The following is a 25,619-nucleotide window of genomic DNA, read 5'->3' as shown; positions in this document are numbered from 1 at the left end:
ACATTATTACGCCTGCAGCATTTTTAATTAAAGAATTTAAATAAGCTTTTAACTTGTTGACAATGTGTCAACCACAAAATTTTAATCAGATTTAATATAAACTTTATTAGGGAAAGAGGCTGATATTTAACAATATTTAAATAAAAAAAGGTAAAGTTGCATTATTAAATCTACGAAGCAGTAAATTTTTAGAAAAAAGAAATAACCCAAGGTTCTTAATATTATATCAGTCGAATTTTGATTGCAAAAACACGACTCATCCTGGTTTTCGTGTTCATTTAAAGAAACATGTTTTAAACGGTAAATACATCCACAAATCAGATCATATAAAATCCAAGAACACACCCAAAATAAACAAGGATTATTACTTTATTCTGAGACAAAGTAATAAAAGCTTTTATTAAGCAATCGTTAAAGATGATTTATTGTCGTACATTAGAATTAAAAATAATAAATAATATCTCGTGGTCATGCAGCAGTAATAAATATGTATGTTGTAAATATTTAGAGCTCTTTGGATGTGGAAAAGTTTTTTTACTTTAATATAACTCTAATTATAGCTTTCGATGGTCCTTTAAAGCTATTAGTTGCTAGTAATTTTGAATCGAGATACTTTTAGTTATACAATGGTAAGGAGTCCCTATATTTCGACACTAACATAAGTAGTTATGAATTTTTCCTTTTTGTTTATTAAATTAGCCCAAAATGCATTCGTCTAAAAGATTGCAATTCATAAGTCTGCAGTAAATTTATTTGTGTAATTTTCCAAGTATTCCATCTGACAAATAAAATAAATTTTACTTTAATTATAATCAATATAAATATATATAATTTAAGCTACGGAACCTTAAATCAGTAATGGCGAACATGTTTGCCAATATCATTACGTGATTTATTGTTGCTTTGTAAGAATATAAAACGGTATTAAAGCTTATTTAAAATATTATACCAGATGTTTGGACATTTAATGCAATGATTATAAGAATTTAATAAAAAATAACTAAAATCGAAATTAGTATCAAAGTCTGTACTTTTGTATGTTTAAAATCAACGCTAGCTTTATTTTCCACTAGTTAATTCTTCTATGTTTAATTTGCTGATAGCTGATGTTTTGCAGACTAACAACCAGGCGATTGGACTGAACATTAGTTTAATATTTTGGTATCACCATAAACAATTGTGTGAGTCACCCGGGATCACACCAGCATCGAGTGTTTTTAAATAAATTAAATATCTACTCAGCGATATAAAAAAATGTGATCCGTGTATATATATATATATATATATATGTATGCCTCAGTATAGCGTGGCGACCCGTCGCCACGGCAAGCGTCGCCACGCCAACAATTCGGTTTACAAGTGATCCTATAGATGTTTCACATCAAAAACCCTTTAACTAAGTCGCTGTTGGGTTTTTTGCATGATGGTTAGATCGTGTATGTCAGCCCTTAACTGTTCACTGAGCGCAAATATTCTGTGCTACTTTCCTGAAAAGCTCGAGTTACTTTTTTGTAACTATTAGAAATGTCGCGATGTTGCGCCGTGCCCGCACCACTGCCTCAATTCTCGTGTCATTGCTCTAATAGTAAGCTGAAGTGAAGTGAGACGTGGTATAGTTTAAAATGCGTAGTATAGTGTAATACGTGTAGTATCTGTTTTTCAGTGGTGTACGTCAAGAATAATTAAATACATATTCATCTGCGTCACAGTGGCAATCGTCCTGCGGCAAATGTTTGAAAATTTCCACTCGTATGGTCTTATTTATATGCGATAGTTTATTGCTAGATTTTGGCAAACCGCCTGAAGTTAAACTTATATAACTAACTAATACTGTCTGTACATATTTTTTAAAATTTTATTAATATAACTAGCTGTTGTCCATGACTTCGTCCGCGCGGAATTATTAAAATCCTTAATTAGTATGAATATGTGGTTTTCCAGACTACGTTTTACAACTATGCCAAATTAAAAAACTATGCCGAGATAAGTCGAGTCGTTCTGGAGATATCTTCAAACAAACATCCATCCATCCATATAAACATCCACATCTTATATCTATATATATAAAAGAAAGTCGTGTTAGTTACACTATTTATAACTCAAGAACGGCTGAATCGATTTGACTGAAATTTGGTGGGCAGGTTGCTTAGGACCAGGAAAAGGACATAGGATAATTTTTACTCCGTTTTCTATTTTTTATTCCGCGCGGACGGAGTCGCGGGTAAAAGCTAGTTTATAATATTAGTAAGATTAAGACAATTTTCTTTATCGATTCTAATATATAATCTTTCTTTTTCTACATATATCGTTCGAGTTAACACCAATAAGCGTGTTGGAAAACTGAAACCTGTACAAGTTCAATTAATTTTCAATAATTACGTTTTACCGCACGGAAAACTGTAGAATGTTTGTTGTTGAAGCTAATGCACTGTTTCTTAGACTGGAAGTTCTAGATTATAGGGTGACTACACTATACAACAATTATCCCGTACTTTTAGTATTTTTTCAGGCTGACATAATGATAATGTTTTACATATCTTACTATTATAAGACACTAACTGTCGCCCGCGACTCTGTCCGCGCGTTATAAAAAAATAAAAGTAGCCTATGTATTCTTCCAGACTATGTTCTACATCTGTGCCATATTACATCAAGATCCGTGGAGCCGTTCCGGAGAAACTTTCAAACAAACATCCATCCAAACATTCGTATTAGTAAGAAGTAAGGAGCTACATTATAAAGCAACCTAATTTGAAATAAAGTGGTATATCAAAAAATAAATGACTAATATTTAGATAATATGTAGTAAATAAAATCGTGCGTAGCTATTAGGAATTTGCATACAGAGTAATAATTTAACGGAACGTAGAGACAAGCCTTCTGTTTGATGAAGCGTGAACAAAGCTATAGGGCATTGAATGTAAAGTAGCTCGTTGAATAAACGATAACATCTTGATCTTCAATACTTTGTACGTAAAAAATCTTTGTATTGCATTGTAAGTCAAAGCACTCTTTAGTATCTAACTTCCATCATACTAGTTTATTTTATAAGCCTTGTTTTTACTCTAACAACAAGTAACCTAACATTAATACACAATCATCAAGTTCTTCAATGTCTTTCAATTGTAATTTTTTATAAAATAATAAGTTTAAAACTTACCACCTTTTTTTAGGTACAATAAATACTAAATGAAAAGCATAAATCTCAGGAAATTTTCAATAACAGAAATCAAAATCTAAATATTTTACAGTTGGAGATACTGCCTTATAGTCTAATTTATTTATAAAGTTATACATCAGTTTATTAGTTTTAACATTAGATTCTTTGTGTATAACATTAGGCACCAGAACCGCTGTAAACTCAACATGAAGTTTATTAATCAAGATGTGATAGACGACGATTAATTCGGTATTTACTTTAGACTACCAGGTTTATTCTGTTTCAAACACATTTGGTTTATTTCTTCGACTGTATTGGCTGCTTCTGTTTTAAGGTGACCGATCAGCCAGTGAGCGGATGATAAGATTTTATATACATCGAATATTTTCTACACTTTTATAAGTAATTAATGTTTGTTTCGTTTTAAATTTCGGAAAATAGGCTACGTTACACATACGAATTTAGGATCTATTATTGTACATTGTCAATTATTTTTACCTAGTTACAAGAGGTATCATGAATCTTAGAATTTATGTCCTTCAAACGTTAATATATATGTGCAACATACGAATTGACCTAAGTGAGGCTGTCTGATGTTAGACAACTTTATCGTTCAGTTTCTAAGGCCATTATAGACTTCAGAGTTCTGTATTGATTTCTATACATTGTACGTTGTATTAACAAGCAACGTATAAAATTACTTTTCAGAGATCGCCAACCCATGAAGTTGATATTGATAATTGTAATTACATTTCTTGTAACCATTTTGGATAAGTAAATGTTTAATTTCGTTGTTTCAACTCAGAAGCTACAATAGACCTTTGTAATAACAATACTTCTTAGGATTTTGAATTGTCTAAAATTTAATCACCTGCAACACGGATAACGTATAAATGTTACATTTGGAATTCACCTCGCGATTTCTGACTCTGGGATTATTTGCGATAGGCTAGGGGTTAACGTTCTTTCTATTGTTATGTTTATCTGTAAAAGTTATATGTATTGGAATCTATTTGCTACTATATTAAATATCCCAGTTTTCCTACTTGTGGATACTTTATTATATGCCTACGAGTATTATTATATTCATAGTATTATAAGTTATAAGAGATTATATAAGTTGTAATATTAATATCGTAAATATTGTTGTCATTAATAATTGTTAAACTTTAACATATTATTAAACTTTATCATTAATATTAGCCTCTAATTACTTCGTAGTAATCTTTGAGATAAAATATTATGTGATGACTTGAATATGTTTTGAGTAGTGTTCAGAAAGGTAAACTTCGGTTATTTCGGATTAAAGTATGAATATAATTAATATCGTAACTGTAAATTATACGAGACTTGACGCAAATAAAATAATGATATATTTTGCAATAACCACAGAAGATTAGGAAGAAAGGAAAGAAGACTCGTTTGAAAATATTAGATCAGCGCCTTTGTAATAAAGAGCGTGGTTGGTTATTTGCAAAAAATACAAAGCAAAATGAGTATAATCTATATTTTTTTATATTATACGTAAATGTATTCTACTAAATTACTTTTAATAAAACGTTAATTAAAGTCTTTTATCATATTTACCTTTGGCCGACAGGCAATTTTGTACATTAAGTTTTTTAGCTCGCTATGTAATAACTAAGCCTAAGCGAGGTAATCTTAATGTTATCGAATACTTGGCCTACATTATTAAATATTGCACGATGTTAAAAGTTTCATTTATACAAGGTAGGACGAGATACGTAAGTCATTTAAGAATGGTGGGTAAAATACGAGTATCTTCACATAAATTATACCAAAATTATGGAAACAGAAATTAGCATAGCGGTCCAGAGAACATCGCCTGGACACACCTTTGGTTATGAAATTCTAAGTATCATGCATCATTGGTAAATTTATCATCCAAGAAAATGCCAACCTGTCTCTCTTTGTATTAATTTCTAAAGTATATTTATTTTGTATTTTTTGAATTCAGGTTGTATTTCATATAATTGGATTTGTTATAAACTGATATACAGATTTGTACATTTAGTAAATCACCTATTTGTTCGGAACAGTGTTCTGAAATATGTAATAACCTGAGAGTTATTTAACGTCGTCACCTTGTACGGCAATGGGAGGAGCGCAGCGGGGCATCTTTTGTAGCCCGTGATTTTGATGCACAAGTCATAGGATACGGGCGTTTTCTACATTCTTTAAATTAAAATTCGTTTTTAATTTATTTTATTTTACATATGTGGTACATCAATTTTATCATGATCTACGCCTAATTTATAAATCCTGAGTCTTGTCTAGTGGATTTTTTGACACTTAACCAGATTGTCAGTCCATCTTGGGAAAAAGGTTTAATCAAGTTGGCTACTTTTTAATTAAAAAATACCCTAAACAAAATTGTTCATAAAGTTTTAAAAAGCGTTCGAAGTAATATCTAAAAGTTAGATAGGATTTTTGTATGTATAAGCATACAGGATTAGTGTTTATCCCATCCTAATATAGTCTGGTATACATACATGTTGAAAATTGGTGCAGTGCAGATCGCTAGTTATATCAATGATATTCATTAAACCCATCAAATAAATTAGATAAATATGCAAATTGCGTCATTACATTGTCTTATTGTCTGAGTCTAATTTTTCGTTTATACCACACATTTCTAAATAGATCTATAATATACGCAAGGTGAGGCAACTGCCAAAAGGGCAATCTAGACAGATATAAGCCGTGAACATCCTTACGAACTGTATTCAGGTGCCGGAGTTTGGAGGAGCTGTATCAGATCAAACAACACCCTTTATTACGAAATGGTAAGACACAGAACTTGACTTCATAATATGAGATCAACAAATTGCTCACCCCTATAACAAATTGATCAATCAAGATAATCAAATCTAATTAATTATTCAATTATTTCTTACAATAACAACTGATTTAAAACAGATTGTTTGAAGTTTGCACAATAGTACGTGTTTTGAGGTAATGTAAAGTTCTCACCCACTCACGTTTACCTTTCTGTGTTACTCCTTTAGACTTATTAAGTTATTTTACAAGAGGTTAACTGTTAAAATTATCTAAGCTTATTATCCACAGGCTATTGTTGCGTGACGCTTACAAATCATTGTGCCAATGGTGATTAGTAAAGTGCCAAATTTGGCTAAAAATAGAGCAACTCTACATTTAGTGTACCTACAAGTAGCATAAGTAAAGTTTGTGTACTTATATTTATAATAGTTCGAATGATTTAGATCAATATTTACACTTCAATTTCATATATTTTATTGATAACAGATTAGAATACTTTTTATAAGTAATAGAAATAATTGAGACATATCTTAACATATCTTGTTTGCTTTCTTAAAAAAAATGTGTTTTAGATGTTGTTGGTGTCTTTAATGGTATTGGGTGCGGCGTCCGCGGCGCGACTGGAACATCTGACGCAGGGCTACCAGGGCGGCTCCGGAACACCTTTCCACTACGAAAATGTCAACAACGGAGACGGCAGTTATCGCTACAGGTTCCTTTTTTATTTTTTATTAAGGGTCTTTTTCAGCCAGTTTCTCCGCCGGTGTGGGTTGGCCAGAGACTTTGTTTTCCTTATACTATAGATTAGCAACAAATATCAACTACAGATCCCTAAGTTAACATTCCTTACTGCATTGTGGGACCTAAAGGACCTTTGGTATTAGAGGAAAGGTTAATTTTATAAATCAACGCGGGCATCTCGGCATTAAAACTCAATGTTAGTGTATAGATACACAAGTCCGTACATTTCTCGCACTCAGTTTGATTTGTACTAATATTTATAAGCAAGTCGATAGATTTGAAAAAAACTATTTGGTTATAAAATTATTATAAATAAAATTAGGGAATGTTTTAAGTAGGAAGAAATTTCGTTTGGTTTAATCTTATTTAATTTTATAACTAAATTTCCTTTTAAAAATAATAGAAAGCCAATATTTTTTTATCTTTGTAAACTTAAAATTTAATTGTACAATATTAAATTTTTTTTCGTGTCGTAGTGTGGTGCCGGACTTTATTTTGTAGAATGACACTAAGCTGACCCTTCTGGTCATAAAAGGTGATCAATAAGTGACCGTAAAGCTTAATGTACTTGGATATATCACAAGTAAATATGAATAAATTATAACGTAAATAGACTTTCCGTTAGTTGTTAATTTACTATAAAATAAGTTTTAAATTTAAATGTAATTTTAAACCAAAAAAAAAAAAATTGAGTTAAAATTTTGACCTATTTTTTGTTCAATTTCTATTTCCAGTTACGACACACCCACCGGTATATCGGCGCATGAGAGCGGAGCGCCCAGGGCCCCTGGCCCGGAGGGTCCAGCGGTGACCGCAGAAGGCGGGTTCTCTTTCCGTACAATCGACGGTCAGCAGATCTCGCTGACGTACACCGCCGATGAGAACGGCTTCCACCCAGTCGGCTCCCACCTTCCGACGCCTCCGCCGATCCCAGAAGCGATCCTACGCTCCATTGAATTCAACCGACAAAACCCGTCTTCGTAAGTACTTGATAGATAATAATTTATTATTAATCTTCTATTGTCAATTTATTGACTATGCAAAAATATGTAAGATAATCATCTTACGCCAGTGGGATAACTTAACTAGACTTCGCCAAAAAACCATAATCATCTTTTTATGTTAAGTCGTGAGAGTTTACTTAGATTAACTGCATTAATGTTTTATTGTTTGTATAGTGTATCGCCTCATTTACCACGCATAAATATATCGTTACGATTATGTCTTGCCATGTCTCGTCAATTTCCCATAAAGCAAAAAAAAAAATGGAAATTTTTCGACAGTCATAGCCCAAGTTTGACTAGCCTTGACCGTGTCAGTTTCTAATAATCATTATATTTCAATGATAATATTGTTACAAAGATAATTCTAGCCATTCTAAAAAGCTCACCCGGATATTAAGTTAGAAAATGATTCGCACTTTACTTATTTAACCTTTATTCACACGTAAATGGAATTTATGAATTTATGGCTTGAGAACACATTCTGAGTGTATCAACATAAATTGAGATAAGTCTAACTTTTTATATATTTTTTGGATTTAGAATTAATTAGCAAATGGAAATGAAATAGCGAGTTTTCAACTTATGCTGCAAATTTCTTGTTGCCTTTGTTAGTGGCAACTCTAACCAGAATCTCATTTTTTGTCCAATAAAAGTACAAACTTCCTAAATCACCAATAGCCACTGAAAAATTTAACGTTACTGTTATATTTAATCTCTCTATAATTGTTGATTTCAGTGACGGCTCTGGTGGTCGTAACGCCTACAGATACTAGGCGCCCTCTGCCGGTGACAACCTGAACGAGATATTTCACGTACCTCATAGCACGGACTGTGATAAAAATATTAAAGACCCTTCACGCACTTCCGTACTCAATTATATTGTATTGTAATTATATTTTTTATTAAAACAAACCGGTAATATCCACTTGATTTTGTTGTTTTCGTTACCTAATTTAATTATGTGTGAATCAAGCAAATAATTGTAATTAGGACATAATAGTTGTCAGATATAGGTCAAATATAAACTTAAATTATTTACTCAGACTAGTAATTAAAGAAATAGTGATGAAAATCCGTTGCAGCAGCAATAGTTTATAAGCATTGAATTTATTGCATTTCTATACTAATATTATAAAGAGGAATGATTTGATTGTTCGTTTGTTTGCATTGAATATGTTCCGAAACTCCTAAACAGATTGGATAATTTCTTACTCTGTTTGGAAGCTACACTATCCCCGGGTGGCTTAGGAAGTCGCGGCCAGCTGCTAACTAACTATGAAATAGCTATTTTGTGTTAATTAAGCGGAAAGCTTTGTGTTGAAAACTTTTTTTTCCTAATGGAAGTTAATATCAAATTTGGTTGCTCAATCATGATCATTAATGTATATACTAGCTGTCGCCCGCGAATCCATCCGCGCGGCATTAAAAAAATCTTTATTAATAGCCTGTGTGTTCTTCCAGACTATGTTCTACATTTATACCAAATTTCAACCAGATCCCTTAAGCTGTTTTGGAGATACCTTCTAACAAACATCCATCCGTCTAAACATTTGCGTTTGTAATATTACGAGTAGCAAGATTATATTTACATTTTAGTTTACGTTGTCGTATATGTTATGTACACACTCTGGCTCAATATAACTTTTATTTTAAGTATAGTGTCAAATCATGAATTTGTAAAAGATTATAAACTGTTGGAAGGTATGTATAATGTACCCCTCCTAGAAGCAGTTACTTTTATATTAAAAGGTGGCAAACGAGCAAGCGGTCATCTGAATGCACCCAAATATCGAGGCGATAGCTGACCATTAACCTCCGCTATTTTAGATGCGTTGCCTACCTTAATCAACGGAGAAGGAGGCGCATAAAACGAGGATATTTCCTTTCCCCTCTTCCGCCAAATCCTCTTCCCCTTCCCATCCTTTCCTTATAAAAAAGGCACTTTTATTTTACTTATAAGAAAGGGAAAAGGGGAAGTGGAGTAAAATTAGGCCTCCGGCACGCACACTCAACAGACGGAACGCGGAATTACTTCCATTTCGCGCCTGTTTCTGTGTACTCATGGTATTGCACCGGGCCAGTTGGCCCATTCGTGAAACTTATGTTGTTGTTGCTAGCGTCTACTACTGTAAAACTTTATGATTACCAGTGTCTCTTGTTTGTACAGTCTCTTTAAATGAAGTATTCAATGAAAAAGTAATTGTCGGTCCAGTTAAAATTAACTCAATAAGTTCCCTGAGCGAAAGCACATCATTTCCTTAGTTTGCTATACGACTGAAATATTTTATCTTCTAGTAAATTAATCCTATAAATGCTAGCATCCATTAAATAAGGTCAGACTTTAAAAATTTTTGCAGATACTGATGAGCGATAGTGGTCAATTAACATCAGAAAAGCTTTTATTTAGTTCGACCGGTCCCGATGTTTGTCATTAAATCTTGCAAAAATTAATATGATCCACTTTCTGGTTACTGATTGAGCTGAAATTTTGCATCATGTGTAAATCACGTGAAAGTGCAATATTATGATGACATGGTACTGATTTGATGATGGCGCTGATTTGATGATGGTGCTGTGATGAGGTGATGAGATGGCCATAGGAACTTCGCAATGAAATGACAAAACCTCATCGTTTGTTAGTTTGAGTTCGTTTGAATCATAATAAACCATATTTTTAAAAGGTTTTTCTTTTAATTTTTGCTGTTAAAAAGATAGCAGCAGCAGCTTAATAAAATCAATAAATGGGAATAAAACCTTTATTTGTATTGCTTATTTACATTATGTTGAACTTATACATAACATCGTGCTCGATTACAACGTGGTATCACAGTCCCAAGGTTAGTGCGGTCGATATGCGCTTTAACACGTCGTATCACTAACAAAGCTTCATACTACTAGGCAAGCTTACTTGTATAGCTTTTACTACGTTTAAAACTAACTGTAGTACTTAAGCTCTTAACTTATTTCGAGGCATTAGCATAGTGATAAGTATGATCAATGAGAGGCGTTCGAATCGCATATTTAATCTACAAACTTATCTAATAAGGGAAGAGATACAAAAGAATTATGCGTTAAGTAAAACTAAAAGGAGAAATAAAACTGTATGGGGATATTGTAACAGAAATAAAAAAAGGTTACTAAGGCGTGGAGAGATACCCAGCGGGAATATAAAACATTGGAGCAAGGATCAAGAAAGGACGGGGACGGATAGGTCTACTAGGTATAAATAGGTACGTGTTAGCATGCGATTCATCGGCCGAGTGCGTTTCGGGGTCTAGGAATGAGATCAGTAGTGGTAGCCGTTGGAGCCTCCGTTGCCGCCCGAGCCGGCGCCTGGGTTGTACGCACCTTCACTGCAAAATAGGAATTTTAAGAATTTGAAAGATTATCTAAATTAATAACACCAAACAATAGAAGATACAGTTGAAAGCACTCCCTAAATCTGATGCGGCGAATCTTTTCTATCATCTAACAATCGATAAGTACAGAGAATTTGACGACCACCGCGTCTATGGACTGGATTATGTTAAAGAGGATAAGTTTTGATCGGAGCAGTATAGTTTAAATTTGACTTACGAGGATGGATTGCGTCTGTTGAATTCTATGGAGCGTAGGATTTCCTCGGGAATAGGTGGTGGGGTGGGGAGGTGTGACCCGACGGGGTGGAAGCCGTTCTCGTCAGCGGTGTAGGAGAGGGATATCTGCTGGCCGTCGGGCGCGCGGTAGGAGAACCCGCCTTCGGCCGTCACCGCGGGTCCTTCGGGGCCCTGAGCTCGAGGAGCACCGCTCTCTTGCGCTTGTATACCATTGCCAGTCTCGTAGCTGAAATTGCATTTGTTGACAATAAAAATTGTGATTATTTATTGTACAAATTATGCTGTACATAAATTTAGCAAAAGATGTTATAACAAGTTTTCAGAGTTTATGATAAAATCCAAAGAAATGGTGACATAATGACAATCTATATACCTAGAAGACATTTAAATCACATATGTCAACAAGAGCCTATATGTATTCTTTTGTAACAATTATGTGAGTAAAATATTTTGCAATATTTAAATCGCGTGGATATCATTTGACAGAATCACGATTTGAAGAACATTAGTTTATTAAATGTTCTTAACGGAAATTTCATTAAAAAATTATATATGAAATGCAAATTATACGGATGCAGTGAATAAGTCGTGACTCAAATTTCCACCAAGTGCATACCTGAAGCGGTAAGTTCCATCGCCATTGTTCTCGTTTTCGTATCTCAGGATAGGGATATTGGGTCCACCGTTGCCGCCGTAGCTGGGGTTACTGCCCGACCCACCGGATCCTCCGCCCGAACCTCCGAATATCCCGATGCCAGACCCGCCGCCGCTGCCCGCTCCACCGCCGAACACACCACCACCGCCACCACCGCCGGGACGAGGCGGCAGGTACTGCGGCTCCAGTCGCCCGCAAGATGATGCTACTACTAGAGCCGATAGCATTACAAACTGAAATTGAAAAATAAAAACATAGCTGACTAGAACTGTATGTTTATAGTGGATGAAACATCTTGTTTTCGAAGATGCCCTTGAATCTAAATGTTAAACGCTCCCTAAACTTATGTCGAGGTTGCCGTTCGGAGGCCCTTGAGGCAGGTTAGTAGAAAGAACTTACAATACGGCCCAAGCCATTCCGTTCAGTTCGATTTTGGAAGAAAATATTATAAACTATGCATAAATTGAAAAAGATAAAAGAAAAATTTGTCTATTTAAAAATCTACTTTATTTATTTCTTATGTTCGCGAGTTAAAATGAAAAATGACACTTTTTATGTAATAGCAGTTTTAAAGTGCATAATAGATTTTCTGCAGCAACAAGTAAAAACTAAATCGTTAATCCCATGTTACGTAAAAGGCGAAATCTGCTTGTTATGTTCGTTAGATTTAAGTACAGATTTTCGAAAACATAGCATAGGATAATGCTCCTATCACAAAGTTAAAGTTTAATTAGTTGATTATTGTCGTGAAAAAATAATAATTTTTATCAAAAAGAATATTTTCATAAATTGCTTATATTGAAAAGAAGAAAATAATGGGAATTTTTGTTAATTAAATTTAAAAATATATTGAACGGATTATTTCAATCTTACCAGAGCAGGCGACATAATTAATGTTTTACACGTAATATTGATCGAAGTCGGGCTACTCTTCGTTCAGCCGATGGCGGAATACAGTTTAGCGAGGATGTGCACCGTTTTATATTGGCCCGATTTGCCCTTTCGCAGTTGCTTCACCTTGCGCGGGTCGGCGCGCGGCGATGCGGCGATCCTATCCATGCACGACCCATCTCCGCCTTAAGCTCTGAATCATTCACATTACCAACTGTTTCCCATACAATAGCAACTACATTTAGGTCACTTATTTCAATTAACAAATAGTCAATCCCATAAACCTTTTCATATAAATTAACCTCTGAAGAACTAAACATTGTAATGTAAGTAAAAATTGTGTCTCATATACTAAATAATTAAAAATTACTCTATTTGGTCTTTGGAATAATTAAAGGTTAAAGATACGTTGAGATTGATATTTTTGATTTAGAATTTTCATTTCATTAAAATCTGGAAGAAGTTAGTGAATATGTCAAATACGGTATTGTATAAGCTCGCTCTTAATACATTCCTATTTACATAGCTGATGTATGTATGTAGATGGCATTTATTCTTACTAAAAACAGAAATGTTAGATTCATAGCATCAATTGAGTATATGATAAATATGTCACAGTAAATAATTCGCAGTAATCTGGAACATTCCATCCTTCCATTTAGCATGGTTTAAGGTATTGCCATCGTTGCTTCCAACATTCAGAAATTTACGTTTGTCAGTCACGCGTATTTTAATAATAAAATGTTACAAAATTGAGTAACATTAGCTGTACATTAGAATATGATGCATTGGTATCAAACAGAAACCTTTAACAAATTTGGTCCATAGGGAGTTAAGTTTACTTATTTTTTTCGGTTGATAACCAAACCATGGACAAAATATAGTTTTTTATGCAAAGACTTGAAATGCCGTTGAGGACAAAAGTATTTTCTTTAGCACTATAGGTACAATAAGAAATGTTGCTTTCTTCAATAGAGCAGATTTCTTACTATCTTACTTATTACTAAAAATGAGATTGTTTGGATGTATGGATGGATAGATGTTTGTTAAAAGGTATATCCAGAACGGCTACATCGCGGATCTCGATGAAATTTGGTATTAATGTAGAACACAGTCTGGAAGAAGGCCTAAGCTACCTATGTTCCCGGCAATGTGTAAGATTTCCGTGGGATACTTTTGATTCACATATTTAATCGATAACTTCGCAACGATTCAACACATCTTATTGAAATTTGGCAAATATATAGAACATTTTTTTTAATTCTGTACAGTAGAAGTCGCGGGCAAAAGCTAGTTTATATTAAGTCGGCAATGTTACTAGACATATTTGAACTTTACGAAACATTAGAATAAAGCATCTCCAATTTTAAATTTATTGGAATTACTTTATAGTAGTAATAATTGGCTGATATTTATTGATAAATGCGCAAGATAGCTTACTATGTTAAAACGTTGGTATACTTTTTTATTTGTCTCGTGATTTTAAATTTGTTTTGTATTTTTTTATACCTGTAATGTTTAATTATGGAGGTCAGATGTTTTTTTTCCAATGTTATACCAATTCCAACTTTTACAACGTTTAATATATATAGAAATTTGCGGATGTACTCCAAGTTAATTTAAGTGACCTTTTAATAAATTTCAAGTAAGTACCTACCTATGTATTTACCTATAAGTTGGCGTTTGTCTTTAAGTGACAATCTAGATAAGGCTTTTTTGGTTTTCTCGTGTTTGGGAAGTCTCATTCTTAAGTATAAAACCTCACTTAGATGGGCCCAAAGATGAACTTTGGCTATGACGGCTATGAGATATTGCTAACATATCCTACAACCACCCACGGCCATATCGATCCTTTGGTCATACAGGCCAAATCGTCGGAGGGCGCACGCGGTTTGGTCAATTTTGGCTCCACATGCAACTTTCTTGACTTTCTACAAGTTATTTAATATACATCTTGGGTATGTCACTCTGCCTCCAATGGGAATGCCGACACATCAACACCTTCGCCATCGGGTATCCACTTCAGCACCTTCTTTAGTCTACATCTTCATTGGTACCAACGATGCGCGAACTTACGCAGCCAAGAATAGTCCGCCTTATTGCTGACGAGATACAGACAACTTTTCAGGAGAGGCTCTCAAAGTTTCGACCATAGGAAATAGGTCGCATAGCCTCTTTTACTTCAGCAAAAAAAATAACATTTACACTTGTAAATGTGTAATTTGATTAATGCATGTTGTTAACTAAATTAAGAGGTAGGTTTTAACACAAATAAAGAAAAATCATCAATTTGTTACTTTGGCCCTTATACATAGGACCCATCGGTATGCAGCAATCAGTGAATTTGGTGCAATATAGTGCAAATGGCACATAGCGATGACGTCGCGGCCGTGACCACGGCGGTCGGAGCCGCTCCTCTCTCTGTCATCGGCCATTATTGAAAATGATCTTGTTCCGATGCCAGTATCGTTAGCACCAATTGCCATATGAAATTTTAACGCGGACCTTGGTGGCTTTTATGATATTTACTTAGTCGTTTCCCACGACTTTGTTGTCGAACTGATTGGATGATTAGATGTAGTAATGCCATTTTAAATTGAAGCGTTCGTGTATTTATTATTTAGTTAACAACTCTATTTGTGTATTATTTGGCATCGATATCAGTAACAAAACAAATAACTACCCTAGATATCGTTTATACATAAGCTAACTATAAAATAAGTTTAAGGCGATTTCAAGAAGCTTTTTATTACGTAAGGAAAAGTTTGTTTTTACAAATTTTTATTGGAACCATTGAATAAAATATATTTGATAGTCAGCGTCATTTTTACACACTGATGGTCGGTTTATTATACATTTATAGGTTTTCCTCCAAGATAGTAGGTAAACAGTATTTGGGTTTTTGTCTCTCTTTTAAAATACCTCTTTAAGTGACAACTATGAAATTACCTCTACAAAAACACTCTAAATATGTAATTACAATAACATTATTCATAATTATAGCATATTCACAAAAGGTGTTTGTACTTTGTAATTATTACACAGCATATAAAGTATTGATGGCGAGAAGCGATAGCTTCAACTTGTATTTCAAGTAAAAGCAAGTCTAAAACTGACTAGAATTTGCATTTTAAGTAATGCTATACGTTTCGGGGTGCTGACCATTTGTCTTGTCCGATATGTCAAAGTTCAAAGGTTTAAATATATAAATACATACCGCATATTAATTTAATTTTGATTTAGAAGTCTTCTTTTCTATGTTTAATTACTAGAACTCATATTTAAAATTATTATAGTCGCACAGACTTTTGAAATTGTAATTGTATGGTTTATTATTTTTGCTCTATTATGGACTCTACTCTAATAGGCAAGTCCAACAAATTTTGCGCATAAATAACAGTAAATGAATAATTTCATTAACATTAAGAGTTAAATTAGATTCGATTTATAAATCTCTATACAACCATACAAATATGAAATATTACCTATTTTGGAATCGTGCCATTACTTCGTGTGACAAAAGCATCTATGATAAGTGCAGGTTGGCATTTAAAGTAGAAAATAAGGCGTGTCTCTCAGATCCGCATTAAATTGATATTCTGAATCACGATTGCCCACATGTCTGAGAATTCTAACAGTACAACGAATGGCGAAGGGCCTTTCATGTTAGCGTAAATCATGCGCTTGATTTGTCGTCATAATTTTAAGTGACCAAAAAGCCTTTGGACTAATGTCATATGCAAGACGAAGTTGATACAAATATCAACTTAAAGAAAGACATATATTAATGAGTTTTTAATTTATTCCTAATAGACGCAGTCACTTGTTTTTAGAGTATTATGAAACGTCAATTGTTGCATTAAGAGCCGCTTAATGGTAATTTAAGGTAAGTTTTCATATATTGAAATAAAATGTAGCTTTTGTAGAGACAGAAACAGAAATAGTTGTCCTGAAAATAACCTAAATTGAATGATTGGATTATCACAAATAAATTGATTCTACACTGCTAATAGAAAATTGTTTTTAGAATAATTGGTATGCACGATCGTGAAACTATCCGTTTCACAATTTTCTTATTCCGGGCCCGCACCACGCGTTCGCTCTGTAAGGCCGCGAACTACGAGCGCTCAGACCTTATTTCGCGAATATCACACGAACATCCGGAACTAATGTCATGGTAATAGTCAATTAAAACGATATAATATTTTTTAATCTAAGAGCTTTTTAAAATATCTGATTAATCGTTGATTTTTGAGACCTAATTGTATAAAACATATCGTTATCTCTGTTTTGCCTAACAAACTTGGATGACGATATGTTTTTGTACGAATGCTTCGGCAGTGAAAACACTTATCTATTGTTATCTATCACCGAAGAAATCCCTCGATAATCAAACAAATATGTTATTTGTATGCTTCTATGTTTCTCCTAAGGTCGTAAGTTTTATAAGTTGGGAATAAAAAGAGCAGTGGGGTCCGAAGAATGAAACAATTTGCTATTTATTATGTTTCACACCTTTTGGGATAAATTGAATCAATTCGAATTCAATAATGTTTACATTAAAGTTATAAAATTTATTTCTGTAAATATTTGGCTTCTTTTTGTAAAGTTTATACCTATGTTTTTATTTTTAAGCGGCGTAAAGGACTTTTTAATTTCTGTATATTTTTTAATACTAATAGTATTAATCTGATGACCTATCTCTAATTCGTTGGTTTACAACTTTGTCATTTGTTAATAGTACCGTGTAATATCTGCAGCTATATTTTATCTATGATCTATGTAATTTACTTCAGTTATTGGTCGTAATTCTTTACAAAATTAAAAACTAAGTTAAACTATACTTGCCGTTTACGAGATTTTAATAAACTGAGATTGTTGTTCGAAGACATCACTTAAACCGCCAAAATTCTTTTCATCATGCAAATGTTATTATCTTTGTATAATAGGTTATATAGGTTGTTTAACAACAGTTTTCTCGTCTAATTTAGTTTGGAAGGGAAATGAAAAATTAAAAACGAAATTTCTCATCTCGTTGTCTACCCGGACCCGGGTGATATTTTTCGAATAATAAACTGAACGAAAATAGTGTAGCATGTCATAATTTTAAAATGTTTTATCCCGGGAATAATAGGGAAGTGCGGATTATCCTAAAAATATGATTAGCATTATAAAGACTGTAACTATCAGATTTAGGTTTAGGTACAATCAAAACATATAAATAAAATTGGAGTGTATGTATCTATCGGCGTGACCATCTTATAAAAATATCTCACTGTTGAAATTAATTAAATAACTCTTTCAAATACGTTCTTACAATCGATTAATTGATTAAAACTTCATTTATTGTAATTTTTAGATTAATTTACAAACGATTACTAAATTCAAACACTTTATTGTAAGTCTCATGAGGGTATAAATAAGAATGTTCCGGCGGCACAGGGTCAGTCTCAGTACGACCGCTGGAGTGTTCAGAGCTCTTTAAGGAGGCAAAAACTTTGCTGAGAAATATAAGGATATTCATCAAAGGCTGCGTTTTATTTAAGGATGAGCGATGCTAAAAATGATGTTAGTGGTGCTACCACCACTGACGTTGTGTGTTTCTCAAACACTTCGGGCGGTGCTTATCCGACATCAGAAATGGGATTACAAGAGCTTTCAGCCCACGAATTCACTTCGGTAGCTCATCCGCCGCCTGATGAAGTAGAACAAAATTCTCAGCGATGATGGAGATGATGCAAAAGATGTCCGAACGGCGCTCCACCCGCAGAAACAAAAGTCAAGATCAATGATATCTACCTCCCATCGTTTGATCCGGATACAAACTTCGGTGTACGAGAGTGGTGCCAGCACATAGATCAGGTAATCAAAACTTATAACCTTAATGATTTAGACATCCGGATGAAGGTGTGTAGCCTGTTGAAAGGACGCGCCAAAATGTAGGTAGATGATTGAATGGTGACCACTTTTAAATGGGAGAACAGTTGACCGTATCGGCGGAGAATGAATCAACCCAGAATGAATTAACCCAAGAAGGTGATACTGTTTCAAATCAACCTCTTCCATCAACCTCTCGAGAAATACGTATGCTGATCATCAAAATAAAATTGTAAGTACACATTTTATTACTATTAAACTACTACCATAAAGACCCTCCGAGATATCTACGAGACCCAACGAGACCCTACGAGACCCAACGAGACCCTACGAGACCCTACGAGAATCTACGAGACCCTACGAGAATCTACGAGACCCTACGAGACCCTACGAGACCCTACGAGACCCTACGAGACCCTACGAGACCCTACGAGACCCTACGAGACCCTACGAGACCCTACGAGACCCTACGAGACCCTACGAGACCCTACGAGACCCTACGAGACCCTACGAGACCCTACGAGACCCTACGAGACCCTACGAGACCCTACGAGACCCTACGAGAATCTACGACACTCTACGAGACCCTCTCGTCTCGTAGATTTTTCACATCTATGAAAAATCTACGAGACCAATGTTCAGAACATTCATAGTCATAACATTCATGATTGTTTGTTTAGTAATTAATTCGCAACATACATTGTTGATTAACAATAGGTTACTGATAAGTGACAAGTTGCTTACAGATAGCGAACTCAGAGAAATACTCTTCAATGATTACAGGTGAACAAACAGGTTTCTACGAGGCTGGTGCAGAGCGCGCACCGCCTGTCAGCATGGCCGTATCGGCGTGACCATCTTATAAAAATATCTCACTGTTGAAATTAATTAAATAACTCTTTCAAATACGTTCTTACAATCGATTAATTGATTAAAACTTCATTTATTGTAATTTTTAGATTAATTTACAAACGATTACTAAATTCAAACACTTTATTGTAAGTCTCATGAGGGTATAAATAAGAATGTTCCGGCGGCACAGGGTCAGTCTCAGTACGACCGCTGGAGTGTTCAGAGCTCTTTAAGGAGGCAAAAACTTTGCTGAGAAATATAAGGATATTCATCAAAGGCTGCGTTTTATTTAAGGATGAGCGATGCTAAAAATGATGTTAGTGGTGCTACCACCACTGACGTTGTGTGTTTCTCAAACACTTCGGGCGGTGCTTATCCGACATATCGAAAAAAAATCATATTTCGAACACACTATTTATTTGCATTGCTAATTACGAAAAACCAATTTTAAAATGTTTTGTCTGTCTGTCCGCGAAGCAGCGTTTATTCCCGCAGTCTCCGGAATGGCTGGATCGATTTTGACGAGACTTTGACGGGAAGGTAGTTGATGTATTTCTGTTTTATTCTGAGCTGCCGAAGTCGCGAGCGACTGCTAGTTAGAGAGTAGAGTTAGAGAAATATATTTTTTTTATTTGTCCGTATTTATTTAAAATCTCTTAACATACCCAGGTATACGCTAAAAAGTACTTTATGATTAACATCCCTTCTTACGCAGCAACCGAAATGACGAGATAATTGATCAGGAGGATCAAAACCTGTTGAACCGACAACAGGTACATATATTGGGATAATGACAGGGAGCTAATGCATTTATATTAATATTTATAAATTAAAAAAAAAACATTACTTATATATACAAAATAATCTAAATTTATTGATACTACTATTACAAGAAAATATTTGTTGCGTATACTCATAAAATGTATATAAGTTGTCTGTGTGTACATTCACCGCATTGTTCGTTTGTAATGATCTCGAACTAACAGTAAAATTGTAACCTTCGATTCACACCGGCTGGGAATAAGTTTTGAAATGGTGCTCTTTATAACTTAACAATCACTCTCTGTGGCACGCTTTACTGAATTCGCTTGCACTTTTAAATGTCACTATTTCCATGCCTTGTGAACATGACCTTAGTACGTCTATATAATATAAATTATACTATGCTGCATATTATAAGAACCCTTCATTGTATTTGACAGTCTAAACGTGTGTGTTTTCAAAAACATAGCTTTTTGTTTCTTTCTTGTTGATGAAAATTTGACATCAACAAAGTTATGTGTGAGAGAATTTGACCGAATCATACAAATGTATGTTAAATAAATGTAAGTAATTCCTAGATTACACTATGCCAGTACAGTAGGACCGTAGTTGGCATAACTAAATAAAGTGAGCCAAAACAGTCCATGATATTCCAGCGCTAATGTCTTACTGTACTGGTGTAATGTAATCCAGGCGTAATAGGCTGGTACGATAGTATGTGAGTGTACCTGCTTCGCTATGACAAAGTCCATACAGTGGTGAAATGGATGTAAAACATTTTACAAGTATGATGAATTGCCTTTAAACCAATCCTTTACGGGTATTCTTGGAATGTGCCTTGAACTTTTCGATAATACGATATACCTTATTTCAAAGGGTTGACGACAGCAAATAAAGTCCTCTAATTAACATAGACAAACTTAACGGACCTACTTTTTTACCAGTTAAACTTTATTGGATTTTGTCACTGTTGACAATTACTTGACATTTTGAAGTTTTGTTGACATGTAACCATTCTTATCGAATTATTTAATTTTTATTCGTGTTTATTTTATATTAGTTAAAATGTTAATTCCGACCTGCGTTATCAAATTTTTAGAACTGGTGAGTTATTTAAACCTATTTTAATAATGAGAGCGATTATTATTTAGTTAAATAACTAACTAATAACTAAAAATATTTGTCATAACATTGGAAAATAGATTAATGTCTAGTTTAGATTAAGACAGTACAGTAGAACAGTAGCGTTCAAAATGAGCACTGGCTTACAACAGGCATAATACTACCTGACGCCAGCGCCAGTTAGATACAGTCTATGTTAAGCCAGCACTACTGTCCTACTGTACTGGCATAACGTTTACCAGGCATGTAATTTGAAAATAATAATCTGAAAATTACTTTGTAATATTGCTATTCAGTATTAATAGGGGCAGAGTCATAAATTAATTTTATTACCTGGTACTTTTAAATGAACTCTTCGTTAATCAATTGTTTTGTATCACCTCAATGTTTCTTTTAAGAAAATAGTTTCCTATTAATCTAACAGTTGAAGTACACGCGTGTAAGTACAAGTTTAGTGAGAGCTCGTACTGACATTGAACAGAAGTCTATTAATCCAGTGTCAGGTTCAAGGCGTACTATTTGCGAGTTTGAACAAGTACCTACGTTGTTGCAGATGCTGGCTATTGCTTGTCTCACACTGCACCACTATAGCTACGATTTAACAGACATTCCTACGCTAATGCTCTGCTCGGGGACTTATGTGGGGTACGTTGTTGTGCTCTCGGGAGAAATTGTAGGTAAGAATCAAATTAACTTCGCATGTAAGACTGGACTGTTGGGACTCCTATTTATAATATGATTTATGAATCAGAATTTATAGCATAGCATGACGTATCGGACTTAAATTAACTTTAAGCTCACCGTGTACAATCTTAAGTTCTCTGGCTAAAGTTACGCTTGTAAATAAATAGAAGGCTTTAAAAAATAAGTAAACGATACTCATTTATAATGTGATGAAGTGTTCCTTTGTTTATTCCTTCTTATTTGTATTTTGCTGGTTGTGTATTATTAGAATGAGATGAAAGAAATTCGTTAGTAAATATAAAAATGCTTAATAGGGATTTTTTAAACGGTCTTTTAAAAAATAACTAACCTGAGTGTGTATTTTAAAACTTAAATTTCATGTCTGTCTTCTACAGTTTCTGTTTATCATTGTCACACTTCCGTATCTGTCTTTTGTAAGAGGAATAGTCTCGCCTCCATTGTATTAATGCAATTTGATTCAGTGCATTTCTAGATACATCGTGTCTATTGTTAGGTTAGCTACGTTAGAGCACCTTTAGCTAAAAGGCAAACTTACATTAGCGTTGTAAGTAAACATCAAGTTTATGATTATAGTACATTACAGAGTTTAACTTAATGTAATTGATCTATACTATAGAATCGGATAAAAAAATAATTTATAAAATGGTGTTTTTCAAGCAAAATGTGACTTGCTTCGTCAAGTGTAAGGATTGATTGATGTGACTTCCTGATACTTAATGCTTTATAATACGTCTTCTACATCATTTAATCAGCATCTTTTATAGGCCAGCACTAAACGATTTCAATTATTACGTGCTTCGCATTATAACACGTAACATAGTTAAAAGTTTCTTGTATACATTAACGCAACGAAAATTTTGTAATAACGTTTTAAATATAACGATTTTTATTCAAATCACATGAATAACTAACCATCCTGTTGTCTTATTCCTGACTTTTTGCATGTTATGAATGAATTTTGATATTGCACCTTTTACCAGTTAACCCACGACGCAGTTTAGACGTAATTTTATTAATTTTTTTAACACATAAACATTCGATGGATTCATTCTAGTATACTTAGTATTGATGTTGTTATTTTTGCGTCGCTTTTATTCATTCACGCAACAAATTCACTTGCGTTAGTACAATTTATACGTTGATTCTTATTTATGGTCAAGTCGCATTTATACCTCATCCGTAACGTTATTTCTTTGTTCCTCTCGTATGGATTCGATACTTTCTTTACTACAAAATTCTTGACTGATCGAAGTACTCCGTTTTAGGGGAAATGTTGTTCGCGCCGCTGGACCTAGTGCAGGACATGTATTTTGGTATCCTGGGAGTGGGGCTGTACTCGGTAAGCGGAGGCATGGTCCTAGCGGCCAGGACGCATGACCCCTCGTACCCTAGGACCGGCAACCACACTGCGGCTCTGGTCGCCGCTGCGCTCGCCCTCGTCAACGCATTCGTAATGCTATTTGATTTAAGCTTAGCCTATCTGGACTCTGAGGAATTTGACGATGAAGCTAGTATTTAGGTACGTAAATTTATTGTGTTTTTAGTATAAATGCGACTTACTAGTAAATGCTATTCAACCAAAGTAATAGGTTCCAATTGTATCGTCTGTATGTGATGTGCAATGTACATTCATTGCACATCACAATCTGTCAACATTTATCATTAAAAAAATACTAACCCAAAATACTGCTTTGGATGGGAAAACCTACACTTAGCTTATTATAACTTTAGGTTAGTTTTACTTTAATTACTATGTTTCGACTTCCGCATTTTTAATTAGTATGCGTAAGGATCCCGTACTTAAAATTCCACTTCCGCGACTGCGTGTAAGTTATATCTGACATCATATTGTCCATACTTATAGGTGATACAAGGCACGGCGTGGCCACTTCCTCGAGCTTCCTTTATTGCTGTTTAAAATTATAGACGATCAATACCGTACGTTCGTGATGTTATGACAGTTGAAATCGATGTATTGATAATGTAGTTCCTATCATTTAATCGTTATTGTACTGAGGCAACTTCGACTCTAATACAATCTCAGTTAATGATAGCTTGAGTGAACATGCAAGCTTTAGGTATTCTTTGATGTCATAAAACAGCCAAAACATCTATGTGTGCAGGTGAAGTGGTATCAGCGGCGGCGGACCCATACGTGGAGGCTTGGTGGTCGGGCGCTGGCGGCGTGCTGTTCGGGGCGTGCGGCGCGCTCACGCTCCACTCCTGGTACGACGTGCCGCCGTGTGCGCGCCGCACCTTCGCGCAGGCTACCGCCGCATGCGCGCAGGCTGCCGCCGTCCTCATGGCGGTGGACTCCATACTGTCACTCTGCTCCGCGCACAAAGACACCGCCAGTACCAGAACTAAAACCCACAAAGCTACCAACGCGTGACGCGTAACGTAGCACGTAACGCGTTACGTCACAAGTAGTTCATGTTGAAATAAGATTAAAACGTACTCAGTGCAATGGGAATTATTTACGTGTTGTTTTATTAAATCATATTATTATTATAAATGCGAAAGTTTAGATGGATGGATGGATGTTTGAACGGATCTTGATGAAATTTGGCACAAATGTAGAGCATAGTCCGGAAGAACACATAGGCTACTACTTTTTTTTTAATTCTGCGCGGACGGAGTCGCCGGCGACAGTTAGTCATTGATATTTCTATCTACGTACCGACAATCGACTTTTCTTAAAATAACAACTCTCTTGTTTCTTGGTATTGTAATATATAACGTTTGAATCTGAATATTGTTACTAGGGCAATACCGTGAGGTGGTGTAGGGTTTCTGATGTACTTTCATGACATCTGTGTTGCTGAGTCGTGAGTGCTTCCATGAAAACCAAGATAAAAAATGATTATCATACGAACATAAATATAACTTACTTTTAACTATACTAGTAGGTCCGATAATGTTTTCATCTTTCATATTTTTTGGGTATCGTGTCCATTAAGATAATTTCTAATTCATAGAAAAATTTTGAGAAACTGTATCATCGTTAATTCGAAGATTAAAACATGCGATAGACTATGCAATATAGTAGCTTCTTTTTGGGACAATTTGAAGTGTTTCGGGCATCGTGCGGAACTTGCTGGTATCAAATTTGAAGTAGAAATGTTATTGCTAGAATTGTTACCTACACTTCATACGTTAACGTAACTATGCTTCGACATTCATTATTTTACGATACTCAATCGTCAATTGCACTAAATATATACCAATACACTGTAAATTATAGTTCTTACGGTGTCGATTTGCTGTATGATATTCAAAACTCAGTAGGAAGCGAATTTAATTCTTCGTGCATTTTTTTTTTTAATTTTCTAGTTTGAATTTAAAAATGTGCCATCTGGTATCTCATTGTAGAACTAGGACCTTTTTAGTCTATTTTACAGAGCTTAGGTTTCGGAATTTTCAAATAGATGGCGTTGAAATTATATATATAC

The 25,619-nt window shown here is 34.5% G+C and overlaps 3 protein-coding genes across 3 annotated transcripts; 2 read left to right on the top strand and 1 right to left on the bottom strand.

Moving 5' to 3' along the window:
• Positions 1-5,909: 5,909 nt before the first annotated feature.
• On the top strand, positions 5,910-8,597 carry LOC106717519 (pupal cuticle protein 20). The gene is made up of 4 exons (XM_014511389.2): positions 5,910-5,967; positions 6,535-6,674; positions 7,438-7,683; positions 8,444-8,597. The coding sequence occupies exons 1-4, from the start codon at positions 5,965-5,967 to the stop codon at positions 8,478-8,480; spliced, it is 426 nt and encodes a 141-aa protein (XP_014366875.2). The 5' UTR covers positions 5,910-5,964; the 3' UTR covers positions 8,481-8,597.
• Positions 8,598-10,455: 1,858 nt separating this feature from the next.
• Positions 10,456-12,907, bottom strand: LOC106717504 (pupal cuticle protein 20). Its single transcript, XM_014511376.2, has 4 exons — positions 12,832-12,907; positions 11,920-12,191; positions 11,284-11,529; positions 10,456-11,060 (listed from the first exon to the last, which is right to left on the bottom strand). Exons 1-4 carry the CDS (start codon positions 12,844-12,846, stop codon positions 10,994-10,996), a joined length of 600 nt encoding a protein of 199 aa, XP_014366862.1. The 5' UTR covers positions 12,847-12,907; the 3' UTR covers positions 10,456-10,993.
• Positions 12,908-21,347: 8,440 nt separating this feature from the next.
• On the top strand, positions 21,348-24,559 carry LOC106717500. The gene is made up of 3 exons (XM_014511371.2): positions 21,348-21,444; positions 22,016-22,139; positions 24,291-24,559. Exons 1-3 carry the CDS (start codon positions 21,406-21,408, stop codon positions 24,557-24,559), a joined length of 432 nt encoding a protein of 143 aa, XP_014366857.1. The 5' UTR covers positions 21,348-21,405.
• Positions 24,560-25,619: the final 1,060 nt, after the last annotated feature.

The sequence above is a fragment of the Papilio machaon genome, chromosome 10 (assembly GCF_912999745.1).
Source record: "Papilio machaon chromosome 10, ilPapMach1.1, whole genome shotgun sequence".
NCBI classification, from domain to species: domain Eukaryota; kingdom Metazoa; phylum Arthropoda; class Insecta; order Lepidoptera; family Papilionidae; genus Papilio; species Papilio machaon.
This window is presented reverse-complemented; position numbering and strand designations above follow the sequence as displayed.

Coding starts and splice junctions, on each gene's coding strand:
- LOC106717500 (XM_014511371.2), top strand. CDS start 21,406: ATGTTAATTCCGACCTGCGTTATCAAATTTTTAGAACTG. Junction 21,445..22,015: donor TTATCAAATTTTTAGAACTG/GTGAGTTATTTA, acceptor ACGTTGTTGCAG/ATGCTGGCTATTGCTTGTCT. Junction 22,140..24,290: donor GCTCTCGGGAGAAATTGTAG/GTAAGAATCAAA, acceptor CTATGTGTGCAG/GTGAAGTGGTATCAGCGGCG.
- LOC106717504 (XM_014511376.2), bottom strand. Junction 11,530..11,919: donor GATGGAACTTACCGCTTCAG/GTATGCACTTGG, acceptor ATGCAATTTCAG/CTACGAGACTGGCAATGGTA. Junction 11,061..11,283: donor AACAGACGCAATCCATCCTC/GTAAGTCAAATT, acceptor CCTATTTTGCAG/TGAAGGTGCGTACAACCCAG.
- LOC106717519 (XM_014511389.2), top strand. Junction 6,675..7,437: donor GACGGCAGTTATCGCTACAG/GTTCCTTTTTTA, acceptor TTCTATTTCCAG/TTACGACACACCCACCGGTA. Junction 7,684..8,443: donor AACCGACAAAACCCGTCTTC/GTAAGTACTTGA, acceptor TGTTGATTTCAG/TGACGGCTCTGGTGGTCGTA.